Consider the following 22,699-nt stretch of genomic DNA (forward strand, 5'->3'; position numbering starts at 1 on the left):
GTGTGTCAGGTGCCCATGTTCCACACGTTGCTCTAGTTGTTTAGACACAGTTCTTGCCTACATAGCTTAAGGGGTTAGTTGGGAGATTGACACACCTGGGATTACAGGATAGGTTCAAAGCAAGCACAGAATGCCTCTTCTCTAGTCTGAGGAAAGGTATCCAGGAAGGCCGCCTGAGAAGTACCAGGCAGAGTGTCCACCAGGTGCCGTGTGGGGAACAGGGCACTCCATGCCGAGGACACCCCGAGTGAAAAGGTCAAGAGGGACACATCACTCCACTTGACTGTGAAACACACCAGGAAAACAGGGACAAAGATGGGTGTGGAGAGGAGAGCAAGGACTAGATCAAGAGGAACCACTAATTGCCCTTTGGGTGATGGGAACTACCAGAGGGGGCAGATGGAATCAGGGCTCCAATCTAAAAGCTCACCCTATTGCCTTGGGCAGAAAGGATACAAGAAGGTAAGGCTAGGATGCCCCCGGGAAGCTGTGGGAGATGTCCGGAACAAAATCCTGAGGCCTTCCAACCAGGTGAGAGAGTGGGGCTCTGCCTCTTGCTAATCGTAGGACTTAGAGGCACCAAACAATAAACAGTCAGACTTGTCTCAGAGATGACACTGTCAATTCCTTGGGAAAAACCACTGGGAATGAATTCATATCTTCTAAACCTGCAATGGTCCACTCTCCAGAATACTAAGAAGCCCTGGATATACTGAAAGGTGCCTCTTAATATAACTCGGGATATCAAATGCTTCCTGGAATGCTTCATGTAACCTCTTATTGCCACATAAAGTGAAGACTAAAATCTTCAAAAACAAACAAAAAGTGCATCATATAAGAGCGCAGTCTTAAAAATTCAGGGTTGAAAAGGCCTTTCCAGATAGGTCTTCTAGTGATTTTGTGCAGCCTGGAACACACACAGAATTTTCCAGGTAGAAAGGAATTTCATACTCTTTCAAGATGCATAAAGATGAGAACATCTCTAAGGAATTCGGGGTTTAAACTAATCTCAGAGTCAGAAAATCCCTTTTCTCTCTCTTAAATTGTTCCAACCTGAATTCTACAGATTCACAAATGACTGGCACATGGACACAGGGCTAACAGATCTAAGAGAAATCTGACTTCTGGAATCCACCTTGGAACTTTCTTAAATTCTGAGTTTCTAATGGGAAAGGAAAATTCCAGTCCCCTTCAGATCATCTCTTCAGCTTCCCCTGCATTTTGGAGATGCTGGCAGCGGGGTCTGTAGTGAGGTAACATTTATGAGCCACTCTGCAAATATGTAAAACAGACTCCAGCCCTTGAGCTTCCTGGGGGACTGCCAGGAGAAGCTGCTCTGTCCCTCTGCCTGAGCGTGCGGCTCTCTGCCACCCATGCAGATAAAGCCAGAACTTATTACACTCCCGGGGATAGGAGTGTGTGGCACAGGTATACCCCAGGTTTCTGCTTTCGGCCTCTCTCATAAAGGAAAGCCTTGCTTACCCTCTGGAAAAGAGGACTTTCTCCATCTTATCCCTTCCTCCATGCACTTCAGGCAGACGCCATCAACCCAGTGGTGGCAGAATCTGGACTCAGCAGCACAGAGCAACCCAGTGGACTAGAGTCGCCCACAGGAGGAAGCTTTCTTTCACTGTGACTGAGAGAATTTATTATTGAATAAATAACTGAGGTGTAGCATTCTGGGTGAAAAGCACCAATGCTAGCCAAACACTCCCTGGTGGAGACATCAAAAAGCCCCTGACCCAGTTTGGGAACTTTGGTGAGTCATTTCATTGTTTAGCCTCTCAGTTTCTCTTCTTAAAATAAAGTGGGTAGACAGAACATACTCTCCTGGAATTCTCCAAGTCTATCACTCTACAATTCTTGGGGAAAATTTTTTTTAAATCTAATTACAAAAGTAATTAATGCTTATTCTAGTAGAAAACAGCTGGGTACAGTAGTGCACCTATAGTCCCAGCAATGCAGGAGGCTGAGGCAGGAGGATTGCAAACTCTCAGTTAGTCTGAGTAACTTAGTAAGATCCTGTCTCAAACTTTCCTTCCTTCCTTCCTTCCTTCCTTCCTTCCTTCCTTCCTTCCTTCCTTCCGTGATTGAACCCAGGGGCATTTAACCAGTGAACCACATCCCCTTTTTTTTTTTTGAGACAGGGTCTCGCTAAGTTGTTTACAATCTTGCTAAATTGCGGAGACCAGCTTTGAACTTGCAGTCCTCTTGCCTGGAATTACAGGTGCACGCCACCACGCCCAGATTGCTGTGAGTTTTTAAAGCATGATTGTGACTATAGAGAATATCAATCTGGACTCCTTGTGGGTAATAGGCACCCAACCCAGCTGGTCTGACCTGAAATGCAAGGAATGCCACCAAATGCCGACAGCAGGCCCTAGAGCGGTGGGACCAGATTTAGCAAGCTCCCAGCTGAAGCCCTCTACGTCTCAAACATTTCTTTCCCTTCTTCTTTAGAATATGGTCACCTAACCATTTCCACATTCCCATGTTTCCCTGACAATCTCTGATTCCCAGTTCCAAATCCCCAAGGGAAATTTTCTGATGGGCTTTGCTCTACTTAGGATCTAACTGATCCTATTAGGTAGGGACAAGCAGGTTGTCACCGGGGCTTTTCCAAGCTCCTGTGGGTGGGGACAAGGAATTCCCAGAAAAGGAGGGCTTGTGAGCTGAAAGAAACCACAGAGAATCTCAGGTACAGAATTGCATAAATTGGTATTTACAGCCTCCCTTTTGTCTAAGCACAAAAGTAAGCAACTACACATTGTTTAAGAAAGAAACTAAAATATTTGAGCATAAAGACTAAAATTATCCAGGATTCTTCCACCCAAAGATAATCATTAATGAACATCATGATATAATTTCTTATGCTTGTTTTTCTCCATTTTTACATATGATTTGCATGTTGCATAATTAGCCTAGACACACCTCAGGCCATAGATAAAGAGGGCCTGATAACAGGTGAGATCTTACCTTGGGTTACCTCTTACTTTTAATCATTTAAGAAAATAAAAAGAGAACAGTCATTCATTAAATGTGGGGTTTACAGATAGAGAAAATCAAGTTCCTTTGGCAACTCTGCCTCTGTAAAGGAGAGAATAAGCTTTTGTTGAGCTGCTCTTTGGCTGCCATGTCCCCCTTGACAAACAGTGTGGCCAAGTTTAGTCTCCTGACACTGCAGTGCTCAGTGTTGTTCCAGGTGGTCATTCAGCCTGACTGGATGTACTGTGAACTGAGGGAGAAGGAGGGAGGAATGCAGTTTCCAGTAATAGGGAAAAAGTGAAAGTAGAAAATCCAGTTTCACCTTGGATGCAAAATCCACTTGAGAATTCATAACGTTAGGGTCTAGTAGTAGCAAAGAGAAAACCCCAAATTACTTTTTGCCTTGATTTATCTGTTTTGAATTCTTAATTTTGATTTTTCTCCCAATTGATTAAAGTAACTCTTTTAGTTCAATTTCTCTGTGTACATCTGAGAATGTCATTGTGATGGCTTTATACACAAATGAGAGTTTCACTGGATATAAAATCTAGGTCATAATTATTTGTCTAGCGTAAAGCACTTGAATTTACACACATGAGACCCTGGGTTCAATCTTCAGTACCAAAAAAATAACAATTAAATTTTTTAAAAAAGTAATTATTTTTCTACCAAAAGATAGTAAACATTGCTCCCTTGTTTTCAAGTATTCAGTGTTGCAGAGGAAAAGGCAGAGACAAATTTGGAAGTAAACTTGTTCAACTTTTTTTCAAATTTTTAAAAATTTTCTTCATGTCATTCAGGAATTGTGTCCAGATATAAGTCTGTTTTTGTTGATTTTTAATAGCACTGATGACACTTTTTATAACTCCAAAAAGACTTCTCTAATTAGCTTTGTTTTGTTATTATTGTTGAACTTGTTTCTGTTGTTGATGATAGTTTTGGTTTTGGTTTTGCATTACCCAGGAATCAACCCCAGCACCTTGTTCATGCAAGCCAAGTATTCTACCACTGAATACACCCAGTCCTATTTTGAGTACTTTTATGTACCATTGCTCCTTATTTTTCCTCAGGAACACACCATTCATAGATCTCCATTATTTGCCTCCCATAAAAGCACAGTTCAATAGAAATATAATGTGAGTCATTTGAAATTTTCTACTAGCCACAGTAAACAGTAAACAAAAACAACAGACTTTATCAACTTTTGGTGTGTATTTAACATTTACAGCACATCTCAGTTCAGAAAAGCCACATTTCAAGTACTCATGAGTTACACGTGGCAAGTAACTTCTATATCAGAGAGTATAGTTCTACATTTAGACCTACACTGCTATTATTTTACCATCTGCTTTCTAGGAAAAATCCCACATTTGTCTTCAACATTTTTTTTTAATTTTTTTAATTGTTGATGGACCTTTATTTTATTCATTTATTTATATGCAGTGCTGAGAATTGAACCCAATACCTCACACATGTGAGGCAAGCACTCTATCGCTGAGCCATATCCGCAGCCTTGTCTTCAACATTATTGATCCAATTGTTTACATCATTCCTGATCTCTAGCCAATATTGATTTTAGTTCTCATGTGTATGTTATTACCTTAGCTCATTCTTTTTCCCACATGCTGTTGTTTTTCCAGCCTAAGCCCATTCTTATTTCATGATTTCCTGATCTTGTTTCATACCAACCATGTCCTCTTACATACTATTTAAGCTAGCAACAGAATACATTAATTGATCTTCCTGTGTGTTTTTATAGCACTCTATTTTTTTTGTCTGTGTCTATCATGCTTTGTTGTAATTACTTCTTTACTTCTTATATCTACCAACAGAAAGTAAATGCTCTGGTACAAGAGTTATGTCTGTCTTGTTCACAGATTTATCACCTCTGTAGAACAGTACCTGGCACAAGAGCAGAAAAATGTATGTTGTATTATTTATTGTTGAATATACAAGGAATTTGATTACAAATTTTTCCAATTTCTGTATTACATGGTTTTCAGAAGTGTTATCTCCTTCTGAATTGTGCGTCTTTGCCTTTTTCTGTGGTATTTTTCAGAAACACTAGTCTGTTTTAAGTTTACTTTTGGGATCTGGTTATGTATTATTATATAACAAAGTACCCAAAATCCGGTAGCACAAAACAACAACCATCATTTGATACTCATGGTTTCCATGTCTCAGAAACTTGGGGAAAATATCATGATGTTTGCAGCTTCTGCTGAAATAACCTGAAATGGCCAGGGAGACAGATTCAAAAGGCTTGGAGTCACAACAACAGGAGCTGACTTGTCCACTCCAGAAAGAGTTCTTCTGGCACCTTAGCTGGAACTATTAACCTGAGCACCTATGTATGATGTTTCTAGGATGGTCTGTATTTCCTATATAACATCACTCTTGGGGTCCAAAGGTAGAGCCCAACTGAGAGCATCCCATGACGACATATTCCAAGGGACCATGGTGGGGATTCACGTGGCATTGCTTCAACTGCATTTTACTGATTACAAGCAAATTGCAAAGGACAGCCCAGGTTCAAGGAGAGAGAGATTATACTTTCTCTCTTGATGAGGGAGGGCAAAGTCTCATTTAGAAGTGTATGTGAAATGGGATATATTATTGCAGCCATCTTTGAAAACTAAAATCTGCCACATCCCCCAATTCAAGTGTGGAGGGGAAGGGGAACCCCCCAGACCTGCTATGAACACAAAGGATATGCAGATCATCTTTAGTGTGATCATCCTTAGTGCAGATCATCTTTATGTGCCTCAACTCCTGGTGGCCCTCAGTACCAGTCATGCTCAGATCTCCCCCGGAAGCAAGTGAGGGTGTATGGCTCCCTCTGCAGCTGCCAGTGTCTGAGAGGCTTTCACCAACATGGAATTGCCGGGCTGAGGTATGGCAAGCAGGGGCCTCAGCCCCCATGTGCTTGCTCCCAGATATAGTCCCGTTTGCCCTCCTGTACTTGGGATGATCCTTCAGGTTTTAGATGGCCCCCCTCTCCCTCGTCAGTTGTTCTTTTGGTAATTACAGTCTTAAATTGGATACAGAAAAAAGATGTACTGTTTGGGCGCAAGGAAACTCTCCCCTTCAAAAGTCAGTTTACTTGGCAGAAGGACAGATGCTTATTATTCTGGACGTTTACTGAGTCAGAAGCACATCATGCCTATGCAAGGCCCTAGGTTGGATCCCCAGAACCAAAAGGAGAGAAATTGGGAAAGAGATCATGGGGTCTAGTTCCATTGGCAATAGGTAACAGTCCAAGTTTTCAAAACTCCTATGACTGTGGACCTTTTTCTGGATTTTCACTGGTGTTTTAGTAGGAAGCTGGCAGAGGCTGTATCAGGGGATGCTTGCAGGCCCCCACACAAGGTGTGGGTAGAAACATTTCCCTAGAGAGTTTCTGAAGATCAGAGGTTAGAGAGGAGAGCATTAACAGGTGACTCAGTGGTCCTACCTGTGTTTAAACTGTCAAGTGTTCACATTAGTGACGGGGATTAGATTTATTTCAGATTTTTTTTTCAGATTACTTAAGTAATCTTATAATTACTATATTATTACTATACTTATAATTACTATATTATAATTACTATAAGTGAAACGTACAGAGGTGCGTGTGTGTGTGAGCACGTACCCATTGCATAAACTCCTTTCAACTCTACTCCCCTCATATAACCAAAGTGAACAGTTCACCGTGCATCTTCCTACCCTCCTCACGATCTCCTCTTCCCCTCCATGCCCCACCCCACCTTGCACACGCACCCATTCTCTTTCTCTCTTTGACGTCAATCTACTATGTGCACACACATACCCCGGTGGTAAGGGATTCTAATTTCATAAAAATATTTCCATCCCATACACATTTCTCTAAACATCTCTAGGTCAATACATATCACGTTGATGTTTCTTTTTGAAGAGTTTTATAATATGGCATAACATAGATATTCTATGGTTTTTCAACTAAGTTGTTCCTAGTTTAATTTGTCTTTGTCTATTACTAACAACAATGCAGTGAACAAACATCCTTCATTTGACTTTTTTTCTTTTCCTAGAAAAGACTGCTGAGTGATTTTAAATAGAGATTTTTAAAAAATTCGTTTCTACTTTCTTTCCTCTCTATATTTCCCTAAGAAGAGTGCTTTGAAATATAAAAAGGCTTTGGTACTTCCCAGTTTCTTGATGTTTGGCCTCTTTTATCTCTTTTATGTCCCACCTCAGCCAATTTACTTACCAGTTTAGGAGTCTGAAGGCATCTGAGTTTTTTTGTTTGTTTGTTTTTGTTTTTTTAGAATTTTTTAATATTTATTTTTCAGTTTTTGGTGGACACAACATCTTTATTTTATGTGGTGCTGAGGATGGAACCCAGCGCCCAGCGCATGCCAGGCAAGCGTGTTACCGCTTGAGCCACATCCCCAGCCCCGCATCTGAGTTTTTAATCTGGATCTGCTCTGGTTGAAACTAGCAGCCCAGATTTGAACACAGTGCGCATGCATACCACTTATCCAGTAAAGAGAACTGTGTGTTAGGAGACTGACTTAGAGGAGCCCTGATATTCTGTTCCCTCACTTGACTTGACAAGTTAAGCATAAATCTTCACCCTGTTTCTGGGAGACTTAAGGAATTCCTTCTTCATGACCCTGCTTAGCCTTTTCTCTGCCCCCTCCTGTCCTGCTCTTCAGATCTTCCCTAGATTCCTGCAGAGACCTTTGGGTTCCCTGCAAAGTTCACTGCACCCTGGGGGTCCTGTGACCTGAGTTGTGTTACTGAGTGCTGTCGCCTCCCAGAAGAGCTTACAGAAGAGAATCCCAGCCTTTGTGCTCATCTGAACACGTTTTCGACTTTGTTCCTCTGATGTCACTTTAATCATATGGTGGGTTTTGCCTTCGCCTGTCTCCAGGCAGCCCCTTCAAGCTAGCCCCTTCACTTGAACTCAGAACCTCTCCAGGAGCTACTGTCCTGGCTCTACCAGCAGAGAGTGAGTGCCTTCCTAGAGAAACTCCTTCACACAGTCAGCAGACATTTATTGGGCATATCTCCTGGCTAAGGCTTGCTGGGAACTCAAAGAGGAAAAAGCATGTGAAACTCCGTATCCACAGCAAGCTGAAAGTGAAATAATAGAGTTTACAGAATGCTTTAGGTCTTGGGGGACATAGAGCTTGGGCCTAGGGAGGTAGGAAAAGGCTTTAGAATCTGGATTCTGAAGGGTGAATAGAAGTTCCTGGCAGATGGAGAAGAGGACACAAAGGCACTAACGTGAGAAAGAGCCTGGTAACGCTGGCACAGGATACAGTGCCAAACAGATGAATTAAAGTAGTGGCAGATTAGATGAAAAGGCAAGGTCAAAGCCAGTCTTCAAAGGACTTTGAATCCACTCATTCCTCCTTCATCCAATAAATTTGCTAGACCAGCACTGCCTGTAGAAATATAAAATTGGTCACATATGTAATTTAATTTTTTTCTAGTACAAGTCAAAGGCCACATAATGAGATTTTGGTCAACAATATAATGCATGTTCAACAATGATCAGATAATCCCAGCTACTCGGGATGGCAATGCAAGGCTAGCCTGGGCAACTTAGCAAGACCCTGTCTCAAAATAAAAAGTAAAAATAAGAGGCTTCGGTGACTGGGGCTATGGTTCAATGGTAGAGTGCTTGCCTAGCATGTATGAGGCACTGGGTTCGATTCCCAGCACCACATAAAATATAAATAAATAAAATAAAGGTATTGTGTTCATCTACAACTAAAAAAAAAAAAAAAAATTTAAATAAAAGGGCCAGGGATGTAACTCAGAAGTAGAATCTGCTTAGCATGCTTAAGGCCCTGGGTTCAATTCCCACTATCCAAAAAAGAAAAGAAAAAAAAAATAACAAAGACTATATGGCCTAGTTTATATAAATACAATCTATGATATTTGCAAAATATCCCTGATGACATATCTCAGAATGTTGTTAAAGCATTGCAGTATAGTCACATAAACAAAAAATAAGAAGTAACAGATGGAATTAATTTATATATTTATTTAACTCCATACATTTTATTTTTATTTATATATTATCATTTCAACAAGTAATCAATATAAAAATTATTAATGAAATTTTTCTATATTTTTTTGAAAATTTTTTCTATATTTTTTTGAAATTTTTTCTATATTTTTGAAATGTGTCTTCAAAATCTGTTATTCTGGGCATATTTCAATCCAGATTCAAATTTTCATCGGAGGGGCTGGGGTTGTAGCTCAGTGGTAGATGCTTGCCTAGCATGTGTGAGGCACTGGGTTTGAGACTCAGTACTACATAGAAATAAATAAATGAAACAAAGGTCCACTGACAACTAATATATATATATTCATCAGAAATACTAGAATCATTATATTTGTAAAATTGACAGTTGGAAAGGTAGATTTCACATGCCCAAGATGTTCCAAACGTATTTTTAAATTTCATGATAACAGAATTAAACATCAGTTTTTGAACTTGTTTAATTTTAATTGTACCAAAAATCTGGATCCTTGGTTATATTATTCACACTTCTAGTGGTTTAAAGCCACATTTAACCGGTGACTCCCACATGACATGGTCCTAGCCTGTCATAGGAAGTGTGATGTGAATGCTGGAGGGAACCAGTAGGAAGCTATGCACAGGAAAAATGAGCAGATGTGTTCTAGAAAGTCACTGTTATAAAGGATGGATGTTCTTTTCATATCTGTGAAAAGATCTGTTTGAGAGTTAAAACTTAAGACAGAATGGAAAGGAGGTGGAGAAAGAAGGAAAAACAGTACCTTGAGACACTGTCAATGGACACATTTCAAGTGCTTTGGAAAGTCCTGTTCACAGAGAAGCCATTGACGTGCAGATTATAAATCAACCTTATGTTTTTGCTGTGTGTTGTCTAAGTCTCTCTGAAACAAGGTATGTAGAGTCCTCCTCCTTTCTATAGCCTTGAGCATGAGGGGAAATCTGTGGTCTGACTGGACAAGGGAAGTGGATAGCTCCCCAGGAGCAGCCTGTCACATTACCTTTGCTTTTGAAAAACACGTCTAATTATGTTCCCCAGATGCGCACAGGGACCGAAGAGCCCAACTGTTATCCTCTGATCTCGAGGGTTCCCTGTGGTGTGAAGTGGTGTCTGGTTTAACAGAGGACAGGATAAAAAGATGGTGGTGACAGACAACAATCCTAATCCACTCCAAGACAGCTTGGGTTTGTCCCAGAAAACCCGTGAAAAACAAAAATAAAACTCAAAGTTTTGAGCAGTGTGGGAAATCTAGGAAGAACACAATTAGATTTGGTCAGTGTTTGAACCAGCCAACTGTTATATGAGTTACAAATTCATAGAGGAGACAAAATGTGCAGGTTTCAAAGCAGTGTACCTGCTGTCTTAATTTAACACCATGTTCTGCTGACTGCTCTACTTTTTCTTCAAGAAGTTGGGTGAAAACATGAAAATTTACTGTCTCCTGTCCATTTGTTTGTGACTTGTTAATAAAAACAAACAAGCAAACAAAAACCAAAAAGACCCTTTTTCCTATACTGATAAGGAGAGCCTGGTGACATAGTGCACACCTGTAATCCCAGCTGCTCAGGAGGCTGAGACAGGAGGATCATGAGTTCAAAGCCAGCCTCAGCAATGATGAGGCACTAAGCAACTCAGAGAGACCTTGTCTCTAAACAAAATACAAAAAAAGGGCTGGGAATGTGACTTAGAGGTTGAGTGCCGCTGAGTTCAATCCCTGGTACCAAAAGAAAAAAAAAAAAAGAACACTGAACACTTCACTGAATCAGGACACCACTTGTTAAAGGGTTTTGTAGCAAGTCTCAGACCAAAAAAGGATAAATTCTTAGAAGCAAATCTGTCAACCTGGTTTTTAATTAAATACATACAATGAAATACATTAAAACCTTATAAACTTTTACTTTGCTGATTCACAGAGATCTTTTAGGGAAAGGGCATGAGGAAATTTACTTTTGACTATTCTTGGGAAGAGAGGGTTGCTGTTAGTATGATGAGCGCTGACTACAGCAAACACACTCCCTGTGCTGGAGGACATTCTAAATTTTCAAGTTTGCACAGCCACTGAGAAGTCTCATTCACATAAAACAATCAGTATGCTAATTACACAAGATTCTCTGTTCACAGAACACTTGAAACACTAGCACCTTGTTAGCTAACCGTTAAAATCTGCTGAAGCTGTAAGCATCAAGAGAATAGTTTCTGTAACTTAGAAAGCACTGGTTAGTTGGTTCTTTTCCATTTTCTTTGAATTGCAGTTATATGTTGAAATATAAGAGCCACTTACTTTTTCTCTTAAATTATTCTCCATGCGGGAATTAGAGATTCTGAAAGAGTCGAGGTAACATGTGAAGAACTAAAGGAGAAATATGGAGAGGAGACAAAAGGCTCTGGTCTTACCCAGTCAGCTGGATTCTCTTTTGCTTCTTAAAAATCCATTCCAGGAATCCAGCCTTTCTCACTACACACACACACACAAACACAAAACCCTTGTGTGAGGAAAAAAGAAGTTGCCTCATTGCCTCTCGAATTTTATTCCCAAACTTTGCTTCATAGGTCTAAGGAGGATCCTAGATTGCCTAATAGAATTCCCACTCCCCTTTTCCATCTAGAAAGCTTCATTATTTAAACCTCTGTATGTTTGGAGGTTCCACAGAGACAAGCACTGTAGTCTCTGGTTGGGTGGCCAGAAGCAGTTTTATTTAATTAAATAAATCCAGTTAATACTTAAATTACTTAAATAATTAAATAAACATTTAACCCATAAAGCACAATGAGAAGGAAGGGGTGGAAATAGAAGTGAGTCCAGCGAAAGCTCTGGAGACCAGCCACCAGCTTCCCCCAAAACACCTGCCCTGACCTGGTTGGTAAGATCCTACTGAGGAACCTCCGGACCCTCAGAGAATCACACAGTCCCTCCAGACTCTGTGCTCAGTGGCCTTCTGTGCTGGAACCAGGTTGCCTGGTTTTAATGAGAGAGAATCCCTATCCTACCATGAAGTCCAGGATGTGGGCCACAAGACGGGCTCCTAAGAGCATAATTCTGCCCCCACAACAGCTCATTTCTGTGAGGAAAGGAAGAGGCAATGTGAAAATAGTGGACACCATCTTTCACTCAACCTCCTATCTACTAGAGCCAGGCCCTGGGAATTACAAAGGTGACTAACGTCCTCAGAACTTAATGTCTAGCTGGACGTTGGCAAAGATTCTCTGCTTGACCAATCTTCAGTCAGGGTCCTAACCCTTCTTTTAGACCCATGTGTGTTCTTCCATATAAAAAACAATTTTAGCCACGAATTCTGCTAAATCAGTATAGCAAAAGTCCCCCACCCCCACAATCACTGCGGATATCTGATCAGGTTCCTTATTCCCCCCCTCCCCACCCTCACACCTGTGATGTCTGATCATGCAGGCTTGTCTTCAGCAAGACTTGTTAGGTTTAGTGAGTCTCCCTGGTCTTGATGTTACTCTTAGTAATTTTATATCCACTGACCATCCCCCTTAACATGAATTCTTACTTACCCATGCTGTATTCAGAGTTGAGCCCAGTGTCTCTCCCTTACTGCAGAATCCCATTGCTGTGGTTCCTATACTTATCACAATGGTCCTGAATAAAGTCTTCCTTATTATGATTTAATAAATATGAGTAATTTTTTTCTTTAATGACATACAGATATTTGGGCTAATGCTGGGTTATAGCTGTCCAAGAAGTAAAAAGTTGAACCTCATAGTGAATTGCAACCAGCTGAATGTGTCAAAGGAGCTGTTAGTTCTTTGTGGTGGTAAAAGAAGGAAGGTAACACACTGGATTAAAAGGTTGTTACGATGAACAACTGTGTTTTCAACTACAAGGAATCCTGGATAATGGTCAATCCAAATGATGTGAGTGTAATATAGAACTAACAACTTATCAATTACCAAAAAAAAAAAAAAAATGGAGAAAACTAGAGCGGACTTAATCAGTGTTCTTTGAAAATTTTTTCTTTTGTACTAAAATCAGTGTTCAGAAAAACATGATGCATTATTTGATGGGAGTTAAGAATATGGGAATCATCAGGCTTGGTGGTGCATGGCATCTATAATCCCAGCGATTAGGGGTCTGAAGCAGGAAGATCACAAGTTCAAGGCCAGCCTGGGCAGTTTAGTGAGATCCTGCCTCAAAAATAGGTTGGGGGTGCAGCTCAGAGGTAGAGTACTCCTGGGTTCAGCCCCCAGTACCACAAACAAAAAGGAAATCATGGGCATGGGTTTCTTTTTGAAGGAAGACAACTTTGGAAATGCATATATACACATGGTTGGAGAGTTTTGGTTAGTATTGATTACAGAAGATGGACTGGCAGAAGAACTATTTCAAGACTAGTTAGTAGAAATAGAACCATGATACACGAGTTAAATTCAGGGGATTAGTAGAGTTTAGTAAGACACTGGAGAACAGATAAAGAAGATGCTGCTGCGAAATACTGTCAACATTGTGAGGCCCAGAAGGCCCAGAACAGGGTTGGGGTTTGTCCAGATGGAGCTGAGGGCATCACCGAGGCCAAAAAAGTTTTCATTACAGGCACCCACCAATTAGGTAATGAATAAGGAGAAAACTCAACACGTAGTTGAAGCAGATGGTGACCTGAGGTCAATCCCTAGTCTAATTAGCTTCCACCTCTGGTAAACATCTGAAGTGGATTTTGGAAAATGTGTGCACCAAGGACAAAGAATTGGATCACTAAGGCCAAGAACTTGCATTATTCACCAAATAACTGTACTGAATGTTTGTGTTCCTACAAATTCCTGGGGACCAGAAACCTGATATATTTCCCAATACAGAACCTGATCTTCTCCCCAACTCTTCCACTGCATGTTTTGGCCCCATGAAAACAGTCTGCTTCGACAGCTTTCCCTTCCTAGCCCAATTGCACCAACATTATCCTGGCCTTCTGGGTGCCTCTGGTGCTTGGTCAGGCCCCACTTCCTGTAGATGTTACCTGTATGATGGAACAGATCTTAAGCGATGGGTGCTATAGATGTTAGCAAAGAGGAAAGGGCAGTGCCTTCAGGCCCAGAAAACCAGCTCCTCTTCCTCCTTCCTCTGTTGTTGGCTCCGTGGGGAATCAACAATCTCCAAGCAAACTCAGCACTTGAGTATCTCCACATGGAAGTCTTAGCTTTTGCTTTCTTTTCCACATACTACCCCTCAACCCCTTCTCCTGCCCTAATCCCACCCCACGTGCTTCAGACCACTCAGAAGCTTCATTTTAGGTAACTCCAAAATATGTCTGTGACCTCTAACAATACTTTGCATAAACAGGGCACTGAGTTTGTTGCTATTATTGTTTTAAATAGACTTTGTACTTTACAGCAGTTCTAGGTTCACAGCAAAATCAAACATGAAATAGAATCTGCAAATACCACCCCACTATGATCTCCTCAACTAACACCTCCCACCAGATTGGTAATTTGTTAGACTAGATCAACCTACATTGACACATCATTATCATCCAAAGTCTAGGGTTTATAACAATACTCCTAGTGTTGCACGTTATATGAGTCTGGGTCAATTTATAGTTGCAACTATACAGTTATGTGCCCTTTCAGATTGGCTTCTGTCATTTGGTAACATGATTGTTTCCTCTGTGTCTTTCACAGCTTGGTGGCTCATTTCTTTTTAGGGCTGAATAATATTCTACCCGTTTGTTTACCAAATACTGAAAGACATCTCAGTTAATTTTTTAGTATTGTCAATTATGAATAAAGCTGCTATAACATCCATGTGCAGGTTTTTGTGTGGATTTAAGTTTTCAACTCATTTAGGTAAACACCCAGGAATGCAACTGATGGATATATTTCAATAAACTGCAATGTCTCCCAAAGCGCCTCTATCATTTTTTCATCCCTGCCAGCAGTGAGAGAGTGTTGTGGTCACTGTACATTCTAGTCAACTATTTGGTGTTTGGAATTTAGTTTAGGAATTCTGATACCTAGTGGTAGCTCACTATTGTTGTTTTTTTTCTCATTGTTATGACCAAATAAATGTTTTCCACTGCAGAGCCAAACTATTGAATACCACTGAGTTGTAATGGTGTGCTTTGATCATATCTACTGATTCTTCATCTCATTTCTAATTTTTCCCCCATTGGTACTATGTTCCTTTTCCATGTCTGTCAGGGTTTTGTTTTTTTTTCTATGAAGGTATTCTTTTTTTTTTGAAACAATTACTGTTCACTCTGTGGATTATTTATACATATATATGTATACATATACATTATATATATATATATATTATATATATATATATATATACATTATATATATATATATATATATATATATATATATTAGTTGTTGATGTGCCTTTATTTTTTACTTATTTACATGTGGTGTTGAGGATCGAACTCAGTGCCTCACACATGCCAGGCAAGTGCTCTGCCACTGAGCTACAACCCCAGCCCCTCTCTTATGTTTTTAAATTTTGCCAAGCAAAAGTAGGTAATCTTTTTTTCCCCCATTATTAAAAATTTACTTTAGCTGGGTATGGTGGCACATGATTGTAATCCCACCTACTCAAAGATCTGAGACTGAAGGATCACAAGTTCAAGTGTTCAAGTCCAGCCTGGACAACTTGGTGAAACCCTGTCTCAAAAAAAGGGGTGGGGGATGGGGATGTAGCTTGTTGAGTGGTAGAGCACCTGTGGGTTCAATCTCCAGTATCGGGGGAAAGAAATCTCATTTACAAACATGTCTTAAGACTTTCTCTTTTTTCCTTTTAAATATAGATAAATGCAGAAGGAACGCCAGAAGAAGTTTTTCTTCAGCTCTGCACAGCTATTGACTCTATTTTCTGAAGGCGAAAAATGCATGTATGTTCAGAATGGAGACAGAAAAACATTAGAAGGTTCATCTTCTAACATGATGTTTCAAGTTAAGCCTTGTGTCCCCCCAAATCGTGACATCACTGTTTGCTTCCCAGCTAGAGTCGTGTGAGAGGTGTCTGGAAACCATGCACGGTGTACTTGGGACCATCAGCCTCTTCACACACACAGCTGCCCTTGCTCCAGCACACACACCTATCATGTAGGCTGCACCTCAGGGCAAGGTCAGGTCGTGACAGTGCAGTGCAGGGACTTGTCTGATCAGTTGGTTCTAGTCTCATCAGAAAAGGAGCCAGCATCCCTCACTCCCCATCACATCTTCCTTCTTCTCCCAAAAATTTATATGCCGTTCCCTGATGAAGGTCCTCAACAAGGAGGCAGGCTTGGGCACATCTTCCTCTGGTAGCTGGCTGATTCTTCACTTCCCATCCACTAGTGGCTCAAAACCAGAGTGGGATGATTAGACAATGCCATGTATAGCATATATAGAAGCATCAAGAGAGTAAAATTTGATTGAAATTTCTTAAAATGTGAAATTGTATAGCTTTTCCAAGATGGCAAAAACCCAGGCCAAGGGTAACCAATGTTACCCATCAGTAACACTGGTTATTTATTCTCTATTTAGCTACTTGGAATATTTTCAAAATGGCTAAGAGAACAAATCTGATCGTTGTGTAATCTCAACTCCTCTGTACACTGTGGTGGTACATTTCAGCAATTATAAATTAACAATTTAAAATTATAAACTGACCAAAGTAAAAGCATGGGATGATTTGTTATTCATTTCTTAGACAAATAACCATCTTATAATTTTGATTCCAAGTTATCATTCACTTGCAGACAAGTAAAAAATACAGTAACAATAACAAAAACTGACATGGGTGGGAGGAGCATGTTAATAAGCAGGTGTCTTACAGATTCCAATGTTGTATTTGTTTCATGTGGGCCCTTTCCTGGGGTTTGCAAACCTTGCATCAAATCAGTGAAGTTCAGGTTCTCTTTTGTGCGCAGTTGTCAAATCAGAGCTTCTATATTCTATTGAAATAACTGTATCTTCCACTCAGTCACTACAAAAGACCAGAGTTTCAGTTTGCATGATTTTTTTTTCTTCAATGGTTGTGCAAATAAGGATCCATTTCGACAAAATTGTATTTTTAAAGTCATTTTTTTCTTGAAATGGATATGTACAAATAAAATAAATGGAAGACAGGATAACTCTTTCTCTATTTATTTAACTCACATCATTCTGGAAAGCATTTGAAGACTTATTCCAAACAGAATTAGAAGCAAACACAGTAATAGCTGAGATTTATGATCCGTTTATATGGTTTTAATTTTGGCCACAGACCAGATTTGAGCTATTACAAAGGGAATACTTAATGTATTCGTGATACATGGTAATTTTCATATTTCCTTTTTCTCTAACATTCGTTCTTAAACAGAAATGTCAGTGTTTGCTAGAATAAATTAAATTTCTTTGGTTACAATTACACTTCTATTAACAGAAAGGGTGCAGCATGTTCCCACAACTCACACAATTGTCAAATACTTTATTACCGCCCCAAGTTGTCACACTTCTATAGGGAAGCCTAAAGAGTATTTGAGTGAAGAAGAAAAAATTACAGAATGAAAGTTATCAGTTGTGCCAGAAAACATAAAATGACTCTTTGTAGGGATTAACATTCTTCCAAAACATACCATAGATTGGCAAACACAGTCCGTGCCCACCAGAGCTTTGACAGTGTGGGTAAGGGAAATGAGACAGCAAAGAGGCAGACAGGCCCAGCCAATGGCTTTTATGGCTATAGTCGGCAGCCATTATGAAAAATCAGCAGAGGTAAATGGCTCTACCCCTGAAAAGTACCTGGTCTATTACTAAAACACATTTTACTTGTTTGAATGGCTTGAAAAGTCATCATTACCTTAAAGTCATAGGATTTTAAAACAGGAAAGGACCTCTGCCTAGCAAAAGGCCATATATGTATGTGGACACATCCAAACACAATCCAAACTCCTTTATGATGAGCTATACTCAAGGCCACACCTGAACTGACCTTGCACCCTCTCTGACCCTATCAGCTACTACTTTCCTCCTGCTCATTTGGCTCAAGCTTCACTGGCCATCACAATGCTGCTGAGCACACCAAGCTCCTTCCTGGCTCAGAGCCCTCCCTTGCTGTGCTTCTGCCTCTTCCCACAGATCATCCCCACAGCAAAGTTCCTCACTCTATTCAGGTCTCTGACATTCTAATATACTCTTGTCATGGAAGCTTTCCTTGATTATTTTATATAAAATGGCAATGTTCCACATCCTCCCATTATTATTTTTCTTCAAGTCGTATTTTTCTTCACAGCATGTATCTCTGCTATAAGTACTTTTTAAAACTTTGTTTATTGCTTTTCTTCTACATTAGTCTAGAAGCTTCATAAGGGCAGGGCTTTGTTTCCCCAGTCCCACACAGGACTAAAGGGCTAACATACTTAACATTCTCTGTACCTCCAGTTTGCTCATCCATGCAGTGGAGATCATGATAGTGACCAACCTCAGAGAGGAGTTGTGGGGATCAAACAAGTTACTGGTTCCTAGAGCTCAATGAAACATGGCTGTCAACAGAGTGCTTCACTTCCACAACTGGACTAAGACCCAGAAGTTCCACTCTAGTGTCTTTCCACTATTCTCACAAAACATTACAGACTGGGAATCCAGAGAGATGACCTAACTGAGATGGCATATTGGACTAAAACCTTCTTAGCCATTCAGGGTAGAACCATATCCTCCAGATAAGGGAGGAGGCAACTCCCCTGTCTTCTCAGGTCCTGTGAAGGGCTCTCCTGATACAAGCCCTGTAGGAATCAGGCACACTCAGGTATTGGGGCTGTCTCCTAACTTCCTAGAGAAAAAAAAAAATGTAGCTCACCAAAACTTTGGTCATACAACCAACAAATATTTATGGAGAATCTTTAAAAGTCAGGCCCTACACACACAAAAAGACATGGATGGTCTCTGCTCTCATGAAGCTAAATATGACACAACTTCCAAAAATCCACTAATCTGCTATATAAACTAAGAAAAAAAAAAGGTTTTATTTCTGGGATCATATGAACAGCAGTACATTTTCATCAAGGTAAACAATTTCAAACAAATACTTTATGGCCTGGAAAGAACAATGCCTCCATAATCTTATGGAAAAAAAAAAAGCTACTTATAATCTGGAGACTCCCAGTTTCATCCAGTGCACCTAGAATAATGGACTTCCAACCTATCATCCACAGTAAGAAACAGTTTATACAGAACATCCACACTTCTTATAACTGAAAAATAAATTCCACAAAACAATTAACATGTGATACTATTTTCCCTATTTTTAAAAAATGTTCCTCACATCTCAGTAAATTGTTATGTTCTGTGATTTAATTTAAACAAAAGGGGAAGGGGAGAATATGGTCAAAGTATACTACTAAGTAAGTGAGAAGCACCCAACATGCATATGTGTTTTCCTAATTCACAAGAGCAAAATCTTTTAGTGCTTTCCCCCCATCCATGCATAGGCTTCTCTCCTGTGCTACAAACCCAGACATATGCTCAGGTTTATATTCCAGCTACCACATAAACCAGCCCCACACAGCTCCACTCCTATTACTTCAGGGATACCTGACACAACAGGAATATTCTTACTCAGGACAGTGAGGCAGACACTGAGTCTGGACTGATCTGTCTAGGTTAAAGTCAAGCATCACCACTTTATTAATTATATGACCTTGGGCAAGTTATTTAATGGCTCTCTGGCTAGACAGGATACTAAATGAACCTGTCTCATTGGATTGCAGAGAATTAAATTAGTTAGTATATACTTGCTTGGCACATAGTAAGTGCTATGTCAGTGTTTGTCACACCAAAGGAAACCTCTTCTGCCTAAACCTTATAGCAGTGATTTTAGGCATCATTAAAAGTTTCTTCAGTCATTAGTAATTAATTTGAGCATAATATATACCAGGAAACAGATCTGACCTACTGAGAACTACTTAATAAGCAATATTTTAATAAGTAGATCTCCAATCTACTTGTTTTTTAGTAGCCAATATTTCTGTATAGACAGATGGAAGTCTACGTGCAAATGACAGCCCTGCCTATTCCTGCAACCCTCAACAACAAAACACAACCTTTGCTACTACTATCCTTTAGAACCTCTTAAAGCCAGGAGGACTAATTGCTTTGAGCTGAAGAATTCAAAGTAAACACACCTTCTGTTCAGGCAGAAAATAATCCTCTTTAACACCAAAAAGTCTTCTTTGCCCTTGAAAATGCATTCAACCGAGTTATTTTGTCTATTCTATTTATATAACAATTATACCACTCATTGCCCTCTTCCAAAGAACAGTTCATTCTTCATGGAATTTTGAATAGATCTGAATGGTTTTCCAAAACTAACTGGTACTATTTCTATACAAACACAGAAGTTACAGAATTTCCCAACAAGTGCTACTGTCTTGCCTAACTACAGGTTGAAGGCAGATCTTCTGGCATATGCACATAACATTTAATATAAAAATGTCTAGAATGCTAACAATTCCCCTCTTCCACTCACTAATAATTTCAGGGTGAGAAGTTCATCAATTTTTCTTTCTGATTATGATATATTGTATCAACATCACCAGTGATCCTTAATTAATATATTACTTTAAAATTCTCATATTTCTATATTTAAAATTTCATTACTTAATTTAAAAAACTTAGGGTAGATTTTTAATACCCTGCTATGTATTGAAGAGAGCTAGTAAATAACATTCCTTAGATTTAAAAATACAAAAAACCAAGCAACTCCAAAAATTAGATCTGGAATAATATACTTAATCCATCTTGGAATATTTATACTATCTTTTCCCAGTTAACAATACTTTCCAGGAAGCCACCTGTTTAAATCCACGGGACTTATTTTCACCAAAAACAATTAAGAGTAGAGCTGGGGATGTGGTTTAGTGGTAGAGCACTTGCACAGCATGCATGAGGGCCTTGGGTTCAATCCCCAGCATCAGGATGGCGGGAAGCATCTAGAATAAAATATCTCAACTTTTCACATCTAGGCATTTGTAACTGCCTTTTTCTTTAACCACAGTCTCTCTTTCCTTTTTGTAAACACTTTAACTGTTTTAGCACATACTAATTGAAAAGACTACCATCTTTTACAGATGTCAAGTATTTTCTCTAATATATTCTTTACTCTTTATAAAGGACAGAAAAAAACCAGTTTTCTGGTTTTAACATTGGTAAAAAATCCAAATCTAACCAAAAGGAAATCACAACAAGCATTCTATAATATAAACAGACAGTATCCACATAGTTTATTTCTCACAGTTCTCCTGACAAATGAACATTATTCAAGAACATACTGTATACACAGATAAGAAGAAACATACAAAATGTTTTAAATGATGCACAACAAAATCCAGCAGTATAAAAGAATGCATGTGAACTCTTGCTCACTGCGCAGACTAAATTTAATCACTTGTTTAAATAGTAATAAAAATACAATCTTTTATGGATCTTGTGCAGACTACAAAAGAGGGAAATTATTACCATATATATGATTTTTATATTAGGCAGTTTTCTTTGATGAGTTGTACAGACAACTCCAAATACAGAGGCAGAAGGCTGTGTATTTTAAAGGAATTAATGTTGTGAATTAGAGACTTTACACAGTTACTACCACTGGCACTTTTCACCATAGTTTGTACACATCACATGATCATCTTATATAACATTACATTTAAAAAATATATCTGAGTGACAATTTCATAACATTCACACACCATGAGCTGGTTAAGGAAGCAATGCCACAATTGCCTCCTGTAGTGCTTCACTGTTGGTAATAAGGACAATTCATTGTGGTTAAAAGAAATTAGATATCAATATGGGGAAGCAGCTCTGATTTACTAAAGGCCAACAATGGCCACCACTGGGACAGTGAGTTCTTTTAGAGCATAGATCCTAGAAGCAAACACCATCATTGGTTAAAACTTTGTCTAAAGAAGTCAGTTTCTGTGCTGAAAACTATTTTCACAAAACTGAAAGCTACTTAACTGTTTTAATATAAATACTTTGTCTTCTCATTATCATATTTATGACCAAGTTCTTTGAAACCTTTGGAATTTACTCTTGCTTTAATGTGTGCTCTCATTTCCATCTCACCCATTTAAGATCGCCACCTAAAAGGCTTTTAGTGGTGAAAAATTCACCAGGGAAACCCTTCGCTCACCAGGAATGTTCAACTGCTGAACGTGATCTAGAGCCACAACAGTGCAGAGCTGTACTTGACGAGAACACTCAGGAAGCTCCCATGCTGTGAGTGTCATTTTAGGGAAAGCAGAGAATCTTTCCAAACTGTGCACATAATTAACAATGATACCATTGCTATGTGTTGAAGAGGACTAGTAAATGATGTTCTCTTCCATGTCATCTGTTTGCTGGAAAGTAGTTTGGATCAAGGTAATTATAACTGGTGCCCTGGGACACACAGTAGTCTCTGTCTAAGAATGTCTCTGACCTATAAATAGGTTCTAATTGGTGATCTTCCTTGTGAATATCTGTTTCATGTAGGCTGAAAAGAAAAAAAAAAAAAAAAACACAAACTCATCATTACATGGCACTGGATGCATTTTGTCTACATACTACAAAACTTTTTCAGTTCTACCTACTTAAATCCATTAAGCTATTAAAATGTTTAATAGAAAGCTATTTGAGATGGTATAATTAAAATGTTTTAATTGCTTAGAACAAAATTCAACAAAAGTATGGTTACTGTTTTAAAGAAGTTTGGAGATCAAATTTACTGGCTGAGAAGACGTTTA

At 39.3% G+C, this 22,699-nt stretch overlaps 2 protein-coding genes across 9 annotated transcripts in view; one reads left to right on the top strand and one right to left on the bottom strand.

The window, feature by feature from the left end:
- Ak5 (adenylate kinase 5) overlaps positions 1-17,065 on the top strand; it is a 251,263-nt gene extending 234,198 nt beyond the window's left edge. For all 5 annotated transcript variants that reach the window (XM_015490534.2, XM_048814101.1, XM_048814098.1 and 2 more), the window contains one exon: positions 15,758-17,065. In XM_015490534.2, coding sequence (XP_015346020.1) covers positions 15,758-15,826 — 69 coding nt within the window. In that variant the 3' untranslated portion in view covers positions 15,827-17,065. The remainder of the gene's footprint in view (positions 1-15,757) is intronic.
- Positions 17,066-22,699, bottom strand: part of Zzz3 (zinc finger ZZ-type containing 3) — a 105,325-nt gene continuing 99,691 nt past the window's right edge. For all 4 annotated transcript variants that reach the window (XM_048814096.1, XM_015490532.2, XM_015490531.2 and 1 more), the window contains one exon: positions 17,066-22,449. In XM_048814096.1, coding sequence (XP_048670053.1) covers positions 22,305-22,449 — 145 coding nt within the window. In that variant the 3' untranslated portion in view covers positions 17,066-22,304. The remainder of the gene's footprint in view (positions 22,450-22,699) is intronic.

This window comes from Marmota marmota, unplaced genomic scaffold, assembly GCF_001458135.2.
Source record: "Marmota marmota marmota unplaced genomic scaffold, marMar, whole genome shotgun sequence".
NCBI classification, from domain to species: domain Eukaryota; kingdom Metazoa; phylum Chordata; class Mammalia; order Rodentia; family Sciuridae; genus Marmota; species Marmota marmota.